At 40.8% G+C, this 15,772-nt stretch overlaps 1 protein-coding gene across 4 annotated transcripts in view; it reads right to left on the reverse strand.

The window, feature by feature from the left end:
- LOC109082965 (butyrophilin subfamily 1 member A1-like) overlaps positions 1–15,772 on the reverse strand; it is a 190,745-nt gene that overhangs the window by 55,317 nt on the left and 119,656 nt on the right. For 3 of the 4 annotated variants that reach the window (XM_042759356.1, XM_042759358.1, XM_042759357.1), the window contains exon 6: positions 1,774–2,067. In XM_042759356.1, coding sequence (XP_042615290.1) covers positions 1,774–2,067 — 294 coding nt within the window. Of the gene's footprint in view, positions 1–454; positions 488–727; positions 767–990; positions 1,012–1,101; positions 1,195–1,773; positions 2,068–2,489; positions 2,853–10,107; positions 10,162–12,004; positions 12,254–15,772 lie in introns of those variants that run through there. The other variant, XM_042759359.1, reaches the window with a different exon arrangement.

Here is a 15,772-nt window from a genome sequence, read left to right on the forward strand (position 1 = left end):
AGTTTTTGGTTTGTCTTATACAAGCATCACACTGCTCGTAATGTTCATCTATTTTGTGTATCAACTGGCATAAAAATAGAAATTTCTTTAGGAGTGTCAGACTTTCAAAACAATCAGATCAGATAATGACAAATGTTCTTGATTCTCAGTTGAATCTTCTTCAAATAAGAAATGAAATGCAATGGTTTGCTGATACTCTTGTATGCAGCATATTTAGTGGCAAACCATCACATTTTAGCTTAGAAAATGTGAACAGTTTATTATGGTATCATGGTATTTATTCAGTAGATTCAGTAAATGTTCAGAAACATTTCGACTTTAAACTCTCAAGCAAAATAAGAGATTTTAGTTTTGTGGTTTATTTTTTTTTAATGTATTCAAGAGGCAAAGTGAGAGAGATTAACAGAATGGAATGAACAAGCTTTACAAATATATAACTGAGATGATGTCATACCTGGTTCTTTCTTTGGTTCCTCTGTATTTGTTTCTAAAATCAAAAACAAATAATGTAAGGTTTTAGAGAAAGAAAACTACAGCTGTAATTGTGAGTGTCTACAGTTATTAGTATGAACTGGAAATGCATTGCTTATATAAAGTGTTTATATTCACATTGTGTGAATGCAAGATTTCTGCTACAACATGCACATGAGTGTTTATTTGTCGTTTAGTGGTTCACTTCAACAGCTGCCGTTATAAAAGTATTGCACAGATAAACTTCTTCAAATACCTTCTTTTGACAGTCTCTCCATAGTTTCCTCGTCACAAACTGAAATGAGAGAATTTCATTTGGAGGGTTTAATTACCAATTTATTTACACAAATACTCCACTTAATCAACCACAATAAATTCTGATGTTAAGCTGATTCCTTTACATTTACATATAATCATTTAGCAGAAGCTTTTATCCAAAGTGACTTACAAATGAGGAAAATAGAAGTATATGCATATGTATTTTTGGATGTTAAAATGATGCACATGTAGTTTACTTACTTTCTTTGACTGGTTTCTTCCCTGAAAAAAAAATCAACACTTAAGCATAAAATCCCTACATAAAAACCATCTGAAGATAAAATCATTTCAATTGTTCAAACTAGATTGTACCTGTTAGTTTTTCTCTGTATTTGTAGAGGATGAACCCAACTGAACCCAGAAGAGCACAGATGAGAAAAGTGAGGAAAAGAGCCTTCCATGGACCTGAGGAACAGAAACCAGACGAATCCAAACACCTTCAAAAATATATAAATCAATTACAGTAAGTAATTGCTTGTTTTATTTCTGTTATTATTTTTCTTCATGATTATTTTACTTTCTTTTATGTAAAGCACTTTGAATTACCATTGTGTATGAAATGTGCTATATAAATAAACTTGCCTTGCCTTGCCTAAGTAAATAATATTTTTGAAACTTTTGCTTCATTAAAATGCTGTTCGAAACCCATTTTTCTTCTGAAACAGCACTGAGAACACAATATATGGGATTTGTTTAGATTTTATTGATTGGATGGTAAAGTGCATAAGAGAGACTGATGACATAGAAGAAAAATAATTTCAGTGGTGGAGCAGAATAAAAAGAAACATGCATTCAAGAATGTATGCTAAATAAATTGTATTTATAGATCAATTATATTTGCTTAAAATAAAACTTAAAGACGGAAAACCTTCAGTTAAGGTCACAGAAAAAAAAAAAAAATTAATGGAAATAATCACAGGCCTAGCATTCAAGCAAACTTGATCACTTTGTTTGTGGTATCTACTAATATCCATGTTCTCTAACCTGAAGATACGATGCCCTGTATGTTCAGTCTTCCTTCTTTTAACTCTCCAGATCTGAGAGAGACTGAACATGAGACCAGTTGAGCGTCTGAGAGAGAGACGGCCGTCCAGCTGTGGACAGAGAACATCTTATCTGCTCCACGACTGTGAGATGTTCCTCCAGGATGGAGAGTCCTTCCTTCATCTGACGTCCACGTGATACTGGGCTCTGGATACCAGCCGCTGGACCCACAGCTGATGTTCACACGCCCATCATCTAGAGGCTTTGGAGACAGGACAGGAGAGGATCCTAAAGCTGACGAGAGGAGAGACAGATGCTCAGATCTTTTCCTGACACAAAAACTAGCCTACATAAGTATATTGTCTTAGACACTAATTGTGTTCTGATTTTTGAAGATTTTTTGTCTTTCAGGGTCTTGAAACACTTCAACATGTACATTAGAGAGCTGCATTGGGATTGAAACAACAGTTTAAAAGTATATATATATAATTAATATATATTATACTTTCAATAAAACATTTGCATTTGTTTTAAAGGCTGTTTTTAAGCATGTTTTGGCCTGAGGTTTTGTTGTGTTTACACAGTTTTGACCAGCAGGGGTCACCAGAGAGTATTGTTTCGAGTGTCCTCAATCTTAGTCCTCATTATGCAGGAGAGAATTTTAATGTTTGACTGTGTTTGACTATGGCTTTAATGAGGTGTAGATGCTTGCTCACCAGTGATTTTGAGAACCACCTCTTCACTGCTATATGAATTTTCTCCACTCACATAACAACGAAATGAACCATCATCTTGTACTCTGAGTTTCTCCAGCCGTAGAGAGACGTCTCCATCCTTCAGTCCACCAGACTGATCTGACCGCAGAGTCAAAGAGCTTCGGTTCCTGTGTGATTCCTCCTGGACGTCCTGGATCTTCCCATGATTATAGAGGAGAACAGGGTTGCTGAACTGATTGTGACGGTACCAGCGGATCTCCAGAGCTTCAGCGCTCTCAGGAGGAGAGATCCAGCAGGGAAGAATCATTGTGGATCCCACATGAGACACTACAGGATCACCAGGAACCTTTACAGTCAACGACACTGAGAGAGAGAGGATGAATTTTAAGTGAATTATTAATTTACTACAAATATTTAAGGTGCAGTCACATTGACAATTGTTCTATTGTGTGAATTTTTCAGTCATTTTATTAGGGATCCACATCATTGGGAATTCTGTGTGAGGGTGAAAGATTTTGAAACAGGTTCAAGTTTTTCATGCGGAATCTGTGGATAATAATAGTTCTTTGCTCATATTACTGTTATTTGGCTGGCTAGTGTTTTTAAAGAAAAATTCTGTTTGTATTTTGCCTTAGTGGCCATAGACATGCAAAGAGTAGTCGAGGTAGTGTGGAGTTTAGTATCCCCTTCAGGAACTCGAGCTGCGTTAAAACGCTATGGGAACGCCAACGGGCGGGGTGACGTAATGACCAGGACACTTAAAAACACGTGCGGTGGAACCGGCATCAGCTTTCTGTCATTCAGCAAGCGCTATCTGTGTGTGTCAGTCACTATTTGTGGTGAGTCTTATTGAGTGTTGTGTGTCCACTTATAAGCTCCATTATGTCAAAGCTTCAGTCAAGAAGAAGCATTTGGGAAGAGAGAGCAGGCAGTGTTTAGGCTGTGTGTTCCTCCCTGCCCGCGCTATATTTTGGGTGGAGACACACACAGTTTGTGTGTTGTCTGCTTGGGAGCGAAGCACGCAGAGTCAGCTCTCGAGGGAGCTGAATGCCCACATTGAGAGCGCTTGTTACTACATATGCTTCGCTCTCGGATGGCTGTCTTTGAGAAAGGAGCATTCAGAATCAGAAATCAAAATCAGAAAGAGCTTTATTTCCAAGAATGCTTGCGCATACAAGGAATTTGTTTTAGTGACATAAGCTTCCAGTACACAGAGACAACAACAACACACAGACCAAAAAAATAAACAAAATAAAATACAGTCGTGGCCAAAAGTTTTGAGAATTACATAAATATTAGTTTTCAAAAAGTTTGCTGCTAAACTGCTTTTAGATCTTTGTTTCAGTTGTTTCTGTGATGTACTGAAATATAATTACAAGCACTTCATACGTTTCAAAGGCTTTTATCGACAATTACATGACATTTATGCAAAGAGTCAGTATTTGCAGTGTTGGCCCTTCTTTTTCAGGACCTCTGCAATTCGACTGGGCATGCTCTCAATCAACTTCTGGGCCAAATCCTGACTGATAGCAACCCATTCTTTCATAATAACTTCTTGGAGTTTGTCAGAATTAGTGGGTTTTTATTTGTCCACCCGCCTCTTGAGGATTGACCACAAGTTCTCAATGGGATTAAGATCTGGGAGTTTTCCAGGCCATGGACCTAAAATTTCAACATTCTGGTCCCCGAGCCACTTAGTTATCACTTTTGCCTTATGGCACGGTGCTCCATCGTGCTGGAAAATGCATTGTTCTTCACCAAAACTGTTGTTGGGTTGTTGCAAGAAGTTGCTGTTGGAGGGTGTTTTGGTACCATTCTTTATTCATGGCTGTGTTTTTGGGCAGAATTGTGAGTGAGCACACTCCCTTGGATGAGAAGCAACCCCACACATGAATGGTGTCAGGATGCTTTACTGTTGGCATGACACAGGACTGATGGTAGCGCTCACCTTTTCTTCTCCGGACAAGCCTTTTTCCAGATGCCCCAAACAATCGGAAAGGGGCTTCATCTGAGAATATGACTTTGCCCCAGTCCTCAGCAGTCCATTCACTATACTTTCTGCAGAAGATCAATCTGTCCCTGATGTTTTTTTTTTTTTTAGAGAAGTGGCTTCTTTGCTGCCCTTCTTGACACCAGGCCATCTTCCAAAAGTCTTCGCCTCACTGTGCGTGCAGATGCGCTCACACCTGCCTGCTGCCATTCCTGAGCAAGCTCTGCACTGGTGGCACTCCGATCCCGCAGCTGAATCCTCTTTAGGAGACGATCCTGGCGCTTGCTGGACTTTCTTGGACGCCCTGAAGCCTTCTTTACAAGAATTGAACCTCTTTCCTTGAAGTTCTTGATGAACCTATAAATTGTTGATTTAGGTGCAATCTTAGTAGCCACAATATCCTTGCCTGTGAAGCCATTTTTATGCAACGCAATGATGGCTGCACGCGTTTCTTTGCAGGTCACCATGGTTAACAATGGAAGAACAATGATTTCAAGCATCACCCTCCTTTTAACATGTCAAGTCTGCCATTCTAACCCAATCAGCCTGACATAATGATCTCCAGCCTTGTGCTCGTCAACATTCTCACCTGAGTTAACAAGATGATTACTGAAATGATCTCAGCTGGTCCTTTAATGACAGCAATGAAATGCAGTGGAAAGGTTTTTTTGGGATTAAGTTAATTTTCATGGCAAAGAAGGACTATGCAATTCATCTGATCACTCTTCATAACATTCTGGAGTATATGCAAATTGCTATTATAAAAACTTAAGCAGCAACTTTTCCAATTTCCAATATTTATGTAATTCTCAAAACTTTTGGCCACGACTGTACACTTGTAAATATAAATAGACAAATATTGAAAAATAAATCGAAAAACAAAAAAATTGTATGAACAGTTGTGCTATAGATGACATTGGAATAGAATAGAGTAAGATGCAGGGATGTACTAGGATGGAGGTGGTAACAAATACAAATAAGGATATTGCACATTTTTATTGCATAAGTGGGGAAAATTTAACTGTTCATGAGGTAGATTGCCTGGGGGAAGAAACTGTTCTTGTGCCTGACTGTCCTGGTATTTGCGGCTCTGAAGTACCGGCCAGATGGCAGAAGTTCAAAAAGGGGGTAACTTGGATGAGAGGGATCCAGAATGATTTTCTGAGCCCTTTTCCTCACTCTGGATGTATACAGTTCTTGGAGGGTGGGCAGGGAACCATCAATAATCCTTTCAGCAGTCCGAGCCGTTCACTGTAGTCTTCTGATGTCTGATTTTGTAGCTGAACCAAACCAGACAGTTATTGAAGTGCACAGGACAGACTCAATGATGGCTGAGTAGAACTGTTTCAGCAGCTCCTGTGGCAGGTTAAACTTCCTCAGCTGGCGAAGGAATTACAACCTTTGTTGGGCCTTTTTAACAATGGAGTCAATGTGATTGTCCCACTTCAGGTCCTGAGAGATGGTGGTGCCCAGGAACCTGAATAACTCCACTGTCATTACAGTGCTGTTCATGATGGTGAGTGGGAGGAGTGCAGGGGGTTTCTCCTGAAGTCCACTATCATCTCCACTGTTTTGAGTGTGTTCAGCTCCAGGTTGTTAAGACTGCACCAGACAGCCAGCTGCTCAATCTCTTGTCTGTAAGCAGACTTGTCACCGTCCTGGATGAGACCAATGACTGTAGTCTCGTCTGCAAGTCATGGTCTAGTGGTTAGAGAGTTTGACTCCTAACCCTAAGGTTGTGGGTTCGAGTCTTGGGCCGGCAATACCACGACTGAGGTGCCCTTGAGCAAGGCACCGAAACCCCAACTGCTCCCCGGGCGCCGCAGCATAAATGGCTGCTGTGTGTGTGCACTTTGGATGGGTTAAATGCAGAGCAGGAATTCTGAGTATGGGTCACCATAATTGGCTGTATGTCACGTCACTTTCACTTTCAAACTTCAGGAGCTTGACAGAGGGGTCTTTGGAGGTGCAGTCATTGGTGTACAGGGAGAAGAGCAGTGGGGAGAGAACACATCCCTGAGGGGCACCAGTGTTGGTGGAGCAGCTGTCATGAATTTCCCCAGTCTCACTAGCTGTTGCCTATCTGTCAGAAAGCTGGTGATCCACTGACAGATAAAGCTAGGAACAGAGAGCTGGGTCAGTTTGGTCTGGAGGGCTCTTGGGATGATGAAAGCCGAACTAAAGTCCACAAACAGGATCGTCACATAAGTCCCTGTTTGGTCCAGATGTTGCAGGATGAAGTGCAATCCCATGTTGATTGCATCATCCACCGACCAGTTTGCTCGGTATGCAAACTGCAGGGGGTCCAGTAAGGGTCTAGTGATTTCCTTTAGATAAGCCTGAACCAGTTTTTCAAATGACTTCATGACGACAGACATTAGAGCCACAGGTCTGTAGTCGTTAATTCCTGTTATCTTGGGTTTCTTTGCAACGGGGATGATGGTGGAGCATATGAAGCAGGAGGGCACTTCACACAACTCCAGCGATCTGTTGAAAATCTGTGAAAAGATGGGGGCCAGCTGGTCAGCACAGGTTTTCAGACAGGCTGGTGTAACACCATCTGGGCCTGGTGCCTTTACATCATCCTCACTGATTTGAAGTTGGGGAGTTGGGGAGAGGGGGATTGCAGGAGTTGTTAACAGTTGTGTAGTCTCAGCCTCAGACGTCATGCCCACAGACCGCTGACTAAATGTCTGATGCATATGGGAAACAAAAGTGGAAACACTTCAGGAATGTCGAAGTCGTCATCAGATTTGTTGAATTCTACAGGATTTCCGCAAGACTTGTGTGTCACGTTCTTAAACGTTCCACCTGGAAACAAAGATACAGGTGGATGTTACTGTCTCTGTGAGTTCGTCCAGATCGGTGGTAACAGCTTCAAAAACACTCCAATCAGTGAGGTCGAAACAGGCTTTTAAAGCACACACTGTTTCGTTGGTCCATCTCTTTACAGTCTTTACTACAGGTTTAGCAGATTTAAGTTTTTGCCTGTAGGTTGGTATAAGATGAACCAGGGAGTGATCAAAGAGCCCCAAAGCTGTCCGTGGAACAGAGTGAGATGCATCTTTTATTGCTTTGTAAGAGTGATCTAGTATATTACTGTCTCTGGTGGGACATGTAACATGCTGTGTGTGTTTTGGCAGTTCACGGGAAAGATTTGCTTTATTAAAGTCCCCGAGAATGATTAAAAAAGAGTCCGGGTGTTGTTATTCTGTCTCTGTGATCTGATCAGCGAGTTTCTGTAAAGCTTACGTGCACTTGCAGAGGAATGTAAAAACTCACAAGAATGAACGAGTGAAGCTCCCACGGCGAATAGAAAGGGTTGCAGTTAATAAAGAGCGCTTCTAGATCTGAACAGCACATCTTCTTTAACACAGTTACATCTGTACACCACCTTTCATTGATGTAGAGCAGAAGAAGTTTGTCCTTTTTGTTGGGTAAAGAGTGGAGATTTGCCAGATGGATGCTAGGCAACGGCGTTCGAAATCCGCGCTTCCTGAGCTTGACGAGTGCACCGGCTCGCTTCCCCCATCTGCGCATCCAGAAGCTTTTGATCAGCGCCGCTGCTCCGCCGACTACAACGTTCAGCAAAACATCCGAATAATCAAAAAACCGGTAGGAGACTTTGTGGTGTGTTCTTCCAAATGTTCAGCAGTTCATATATGGTGAAACTAATTGAGTATGAAAAACAAAAAAAAACAGGAAAAACTAACAAATGCACTAAAACAACTGGAGAGCGAAACAACTCGGCTGCCATGTGCAGCGTCATCAGCGCTCCTAGCAGTGCCTGCCACGCTTTCGCCGAGGCGGAGCTCACATATGATCTGGGGTTCACATATGATCCAGCGCCTGCTCTCTGGGATTGGAAGCCCGTGCAGCGGTTTCTTCCCCCAGGGGAGATGGCTTGATGCTCCACCTGTCTTCCTCCGAGGAGGAGGTTGATGTGGAGGGCGTCGATGAGCTCACCAGTTGCACAAGGATATTATGTTGAACATTATAATGAGCAGCATTACTGGGGAGCGGAGCTTGCGCAGTCAGCTCTCGGGGGCCTGATTGTGCTTTTGCCACTGCAAAATGCTCCGCTCTCGCCGGGCACACCCCGATGAGTATGTCCGTGTCTGTGATCTTGTGGTTCCAGTCCCGCTGCTGCTGATGCACAGCGGCGATTGAGATCGCAGGGATTGCACATGATCTGGGGGCAGGTTGGAGATGGGCTCTTCCTATCTCCACCCACATTCCCTAGATCTAGGGCTCTTTCTTGGGGTTCAGAAGCCCGCGGTTTCTTCCCCCTCTGAGTGAGAGCTTGCTGCTGCAGCTATCTTTCCCTGAGGAGATTGATATTGTTTTATAACCGAGTGGCTCGCGCGCTTCCGAGGCAATGCATGCATTACATAATTCTCGGTTTTTAATATGAATCATATCACACCATACTGTGTTTCCCTGTCTGATTGTTTGACTGCATTTAATAATGAGGAATTAAATGAAGTATTTAATCTGACTATGAGAAGTTAGATATACAGGAGCTCTTGGGATGAAAATTTCTCGAGTGAGAGCACATGTTTACCTCTCTTTCTCCAAGGAGGTTGAGGTGGTTAGCAGGGGCTGCTGGGCGGGAGCAGTCCCAACCTACTGTGTTCAAGCTCCTCATTGAGGGAGCATCACTTCTCGTACTCCCCAGAATTAAGAGTCAGAGTAGTGCTCCCAGGCCAAAGGCTTCTAGTAGAAGGCATGTCTACAGACTGTCATTCTCACTGGATAGTCTTCGGCTAACATGTCCTGACGCCTAGGGTACAGGACTTCTGAGGGCCAGCCCCCTCTGGGAAAGAGCAGTGTACACCTCATTATACGGTGCCCGTCTCTCCTCAGTGCCCTCGGGAGATCGATGTGCCAACCCTGCCACCTACAGTGCTTCAGGTCACAGTGGTCTCTGGCGAGCGCTTCTCTCAGTCACCACCTTATCCCACACCACTTATCTGGGTGTGGTGTGGGATTTGACCACATTGCAAGCACGTCTTTCTCCTGCTCGGATCGAGTCGAGTGAGAGTGAGAGAAGGCAGGTCACTCACTGTCAAGCAGTTCCAGAAACTGCTGGGTCTGACGGCAGCTGCGTCCAACGTGATACCTTTTGGCCTGCTGTACATGAGACCCCTACAGTGGTGGCTCAAGACAAAGGGGTTCTCCCCGAGGAGAAACCCGCTTCGCATGCTCAAGGTCACACAGTGCTGCCTATATGCCTTAGACATGTGGAGGAAACCTTTGCTCTTGTCTCAAGGCCCCCCCCCCACCACCCATACGGGCTGGCACACCAGATCCGCTTGCTTCATTCCTGACGCTGGTTCCACTGTATGTTCTTTGCTCATATTACTGTTATTTGGCTGGCTAGTTTTTTAAGGAAGATATCTGCTTGTATTTTGACTTAGTGGTCATAGACATGCGACAAGTAGAGATAGTGTAGAGTTTAATGTCACATTATCTTAATATAACAGTCTATATGTAATAGTGCCATGATATCCAATAGAAAATGTAACAGTCTATATGTAATAGTGCCATGATATCCAATAGAAATTGATCACATATATGAATTACTTGGAAGCCATGAAACTGAATGAAATCCAAGCATTTTCTTACCTGAAGTCTCTATGAGGAGATTCACCAGTAAAACGATAATAATCGACAGCATGCCTGTGAAAATACAGACAGACTCCAATAAAACAAACTCTGAGGGAGAATCCAGAATAGGGTAGAGCGGGAAGTTTTCTAATGGTGCTTTTCCACTGCATGGTACAGCACCAAACCATACCATTACCAAAACGTGACGTGTAAACTCTGCTGATCACTGATTGGCCGGAAAGAAATGTCACTACCTGCCTCACTGAACTTGCAACGAGACACAACAGAACCGCTAGATTTAAATCAGCACAGCCAGTGAGGGATCGGACGCAACTGTTTTGAACGAGCGCACCTTTTTTAACAACCAAAAAATGGCTGTTTTGTTGTCTGTTGAGGAAGTACAGACATTCCTCTCATTGACAGCAGAGGAGCAGATCCGGTGAGAGCTTGATAGGGCTACACTGAAAGAAAATGTTTTTCACAAGTTACGGCAGTAGAGGCAGCGCAACTATAATGACTTGAATAATCCTTCCCACTCTAAAGTGATACTAAACTACAGTGGAAACGCAAACCAAGCCGAGCCATGCCACACAGTGGAAAAGTGGCATAACACTGTCATCAGTATCATACACTCCCATCACATTTTTGAGCTTACAGTAGAAGTGTCATGTGACTGTGAGCAACATTGTAGATTTCAAGAACAAAAAAAGGATTTTCAGAAAAAAAGTATTTTTGATTAAGATTTTTTTTTCTTTTCATTGCATTGTAGGTACAATTATTTGACTTACATAAGCTAAGCTGTTTCTCTAGTTTAATTTGATACTTTTTCATGCTAACTTCAAACCCACATGCTAAAACAGTTATCTATGCTGTGGCTGCTCAGGGTGGGTATAGTTAAAAACTCCAATGAGTCCAGTTATCCAATCACATCCTCAATCACAACCTTTTTGTTGTGCATTAAGGGATTTATGTGGCTAATGTGGTAATTTTTTTGAATTTATGTGCATCTTGGCATTTCCATCCAGATTTTTTTTTTACCTGATATTCCAAAATTCACATAAAAATAGGTGGAAAGCAACATACACTGAACCAAATTATAAACGCAACACTTTTGTTTTTGTCCCCATTTTTCATGAGCTGAACTCAAAGATTAAATTTATTGTTGGCCAAGCAAAGACCGCAGTTGTTCTAACTAGAAGGAAAAAAGAGGAAGGGAAGGAAGGAAATGATGATGACGACGCTTTCAGAAGTTTAGTTCAAGCAAGAATAAGAATAAAAATAAGAATAAGTTGAATAATACAATTTGGTGTTTTGTGTGGATTTTAATTAAGATGGATTGTATGTTTTGTTGTTAGAAAATTGTTAAATAAAGTAGCTTAAAAATTCAGTTCTCTCAAACAACCACACGGCAATTATTTTTGTGATAAATGTATAAACTGTGATAAACTTAGTTACATCTGTCTCACCCCAGCAGAGGGATAGTTTGTAAGAACGGAAATATTAACTCGCATAACCCGCTTCCACCACTGAATAGAAAAAAAGCTAAAAGTTATTGCTACTTTTTGTCAAAATTCTGACTTTTTAAATGACTTTAAACACGCAATTGCGAGTTATAACGTCAGAATTGCGAGATGTAAACTCTAAGAATTTCGAGAGAAAAAAAGTCAGAATTGTGAGATAAAATGTAGCAATAACCTTTTTATTTTTATTTTTTTAATTCAGTGGCGGAAACGGGCTTCCATGAGTTTTATTTGTAGTAGACAAATGTGGCTCCCGTTTATGAAAGTTTAAGAGATCAAGCACAAACAATCACTGAGTTACAAAAAGTGTTACTACCATCCCTAAATGATAAGAGAGACATAATCGATCAGACTGTTCGATAAATAAATAAATAAATAATAATAAAAAAACTCACCGGACACAAAGACTCCTCTGTTACAGTAAATCACAGCAATCAGATGTTAGATAAGTGTAAAAATAAACGCTAGACTACAACAGACGCAGATCAGTGAGAATCCAAGCCTGTCCTGATTGTCCTCTTACTTTCATTTCTAAACAGTCAGATGATGAACATACGATGTGATTGTGTATAATGATATTTGCGGTGTGTGTGTGTGTGTGTGTGTGAGGCGCGTGATATATATTATCTCTTGGACACGTGAAGCACATGATTTGTCCATTTCCCCTGTAGAAGAAAAGATCACATGACACGAAGCGCGTTAAATTATGAGAAGAACAGCATTCTGTTCCTGCGGAATTTGGGAAATTTTACATTTGGTTTCGCATTCTGTCTTTTTTTATTATTATTAATAACAGTGTTATTGCAGTTCATTTTAACAAGCAAAAGACCAAAAGAGTGACATATTAAGGACAATGCTTGATATAACTTGCATCATGCTTGTGTGTCTGTGTGTTAATTCATGGAACTATTTACAACTCTACTATATCACACTTATGTTGATCTCAACTCTCTGATTGTCTGACAGAGAGAGAATGGCACAGAGAGAGCGCCACCTACACCTTCAGGTCACTGATAACTGAGGAAGCACAGCTCTGGTTTAGTTTGGAATCTGATGTTAGAGTAGTTTGCTCACAACTCTGTCCTAATCAACCATAATCATGACAAGTTATGAGCATCATCATGACATTTCTTTGTTCTCTTATATTTTTCTCGTAAAATGTGTCAAACCCTTCCTGGTTAGGAAACAATGTTGCATGAAACAGAAACTTCAGTTAATGAGTTTGCATTTTCTTCTCCTGACAGCATCTAATCCAGCCAATCAGCTGATGGCTCTGGAAACCAGCCCTCGAAAAGCAAGAAATCAAACGAGGACAGAGGTGTAGACCAACCTGCTGAACAGCGTCTTTGGAGAGGTATCTCTCATTCTTCTGCTCTCGTGTCAAACTGATCAACTGTTCCTCACACATGACTTCAGAACACTAGAATAAAGCACACGAGTCATGTCTCAAACCTTAAACTTCCACAGCAAATCCAAATATTTCAGTCAAAAATCGTCCTCTTCTGTAACAAGCAAACTTTGACAAACCTGACAAATACACAGACTATTCTCCTGCTTAGAAAACACTAGCAAGATCAAATCAGAACACTGTTATTGGGAATCAGGAATCATTTGGCAAGTCTTTGTCTATTACAGTAAACAACACAAATGAAAGCATGCATACCGTGAGCTTTAAGAAAAGTTCATTTTCCTTACACTACTGTAAAGTGAGCTTAGAGTAGATGAAGAGCACTTGAAAAGTTTGGTATGCAACATGATGCACACTAATAGATCAATAAATAAACAAATAGCTGAACTGCATTTGCAATAACTATATTTACAGTATTATAGCAGTTTCATATGGCATGGCAATAATAAGACCACACGGATTGATGATGAGGAGGATTGATGCCAGATAGAAGTAGTTTCATCATTTTTTTTTTCATAGTGAAATCAAGGTTTGTGTTTTGTTTAACCCTGTTAGATCTGAACTTCTAATAGCGTTAGAAAATAATTCATTCTGTCTTTTTTATTAATAAAAGTGGAGTTTGAAATCAAAACATGAGTTATTTTAACTAGCAAAAGACCAAACTAGTGTCGGTGTACACTAACCTGCTGGACAGGGATCTCACACTTTCAGTTCTGTTCCTCGCTGAAAACTATGATATAAAGCCAAAACACTAAGAATAAACCACACACGTCATGTAAACTACTGTTATGATATGATTCATGGTGCTTTATATCATATTAAAGCATATTAAAACAGTCATATTATATCATATTAACAGTCCCAGTCCCTGTTGTGGAAAAGAGCTGTCTGACATTCTGCTAAACATCTGCACTTTTTACTGTTTTATTTACTGTTTCTGTTGATTCTGTTGTATTGCTAATATTGCTGCAATTGTACGGAAACATCAATTATAAATATCTATTAGTTTTGTAAAAGAAATGTATTTGAAATAAAACCCCCAAAGTACAATAAGTGTTTGGCCGAGGCACCTTTATAAAAGTCTTAATCAAACATTTCACACGTCATGTTGCTCCATCAGTAAATGGTAAAATTATATACAAATGTTTATCATGTTTTTGAATCAGGAAAAAAAAAATGTAATGTTCCTAAAGGATAAAGTCTTTTAGCGCTGGAGAACCCAGCAAATCAGTCTGTGTCCTGCATTCACATTTACATTATTAATGAAGCAGATGCTTTTATGACAGTGACTTACAAACAAGGAAAGAGCCAACAATATTTACAGTACACAGCATCAAGTCTAGATCAGAGACTGGGATATAGTTTATGGAATAGTAGTTATAGTATGTTTCTTTCTGTCTGTGTATTAGTTGAGTGCTTGAGAAAGATGAAGACTGTAAAAACAATTCCTCTCTCTGCAGACAGAAGATGAATGTGCACCATTACACGTACATTCACTTTTATTCTGTATTATTATTATTATTACTATATTAGAAGGCTGTACTGTACCTGATTTTATATGCACACAAACACATACACAAGAGTATCTATATCATCCATAAAAATATGATCAGGAAAGACTGAAATGTGCAGCGCTGGATTTGATCTTGTCATGTGATATTGTAGGATTGTTGTGGTATCTTGACTTTTGTTGAGCTGATGGCATTACATTCAGGCTGCACATCTTCAGACCTGCTCCTGCAGAGTTTAGGTTTAAGCTGGTGCAGAAATTAGTATGTGTATTCTGTAAAGCGTTTGCAGCAGCTATTTATCACTTAATTAGAAGCATTGTTACATCGTCTGTTACATGAACAGACATTCAGAAACTTATTCCAAACACCATAACATCAGGAAATCAACGGTTCTACAGCAGAGATGGGCAACAACACGAGTCCTGCAGAGTTTAGACAGGCATCACACAGCTGCCTGTAATCCTCTATTCATCCGGAGGACTTCTCTTCCATTCTTCAGGTGGGTTTGACTGGGATTGGAGCTAAACTCTGCAGGACGGCGTTGTCCATCCCTGTTCACACACACTTGATCAAATATCTGAAATACATCATGTATGGACTGGAGATCAAACCCATGACCTTGACATTGGCTGAAGATTAGTGTTTTTGTGCTCATACTGTATGTCCTTCTTTACGTCAGTTTAAACACACTGCTTTAGTCAGTCAGGCGTCTGAGCTGTTATTACTCAGTAAAGGCTGACTGGATACAGCTGATTCTACAGGTTTTGGATTATCACTGGATTCAGCTGGTTCTACAGGTTTTGGACAATCCAGGATTCTAAGTGTACTCAGATCACCTGCTCCAGGATTGAACAGAGGAACGACTGATCCAGAGAATCTGCTGCTGATGGTCAGGAGATGTTTTCTCTCTGTGACGTTGTAAAATGACAGCTGACTGTCATCATAATCGAACAGAACTCCCAGTCGTTCAGGTCTCGGTGTCAGAGAGAGTTTAACTGGTGGATCAGTGTTGGTGTAAAAACCATACGGACCGTCTGAACACAAGAACCAGAAACCAGCTGATGGAGTTAAAGCAGATCTGTCTTTTGCAGTAAAGTTTCCATGTTTCACCACACCAATTATCCAGAAGTTTTTGGGAGGACTGTTTGCTGGTGCAAGCTCTACCTCCCAATAGTGACGACCAGAGGAGAATCTTTGGGCTCCAAAAGCACATAATTGAAATGGAAATTCCTCTCCAGTGTGAT

Source organism: Cyprinus carpio, chromosome A7 (genome assembly GCF_018340385.1).
Source record: "Cyprinus carpio isolate SPL01 chromosome A7, ASM1834038v1, whole genome shotgun sequence".
Lineage (NCBI taxonomy): Eukaryota > Metazoa > Chordata > Actinopteri > Cypriniformes > Cyprinidae > Cyprinus > Cyprinus carpio.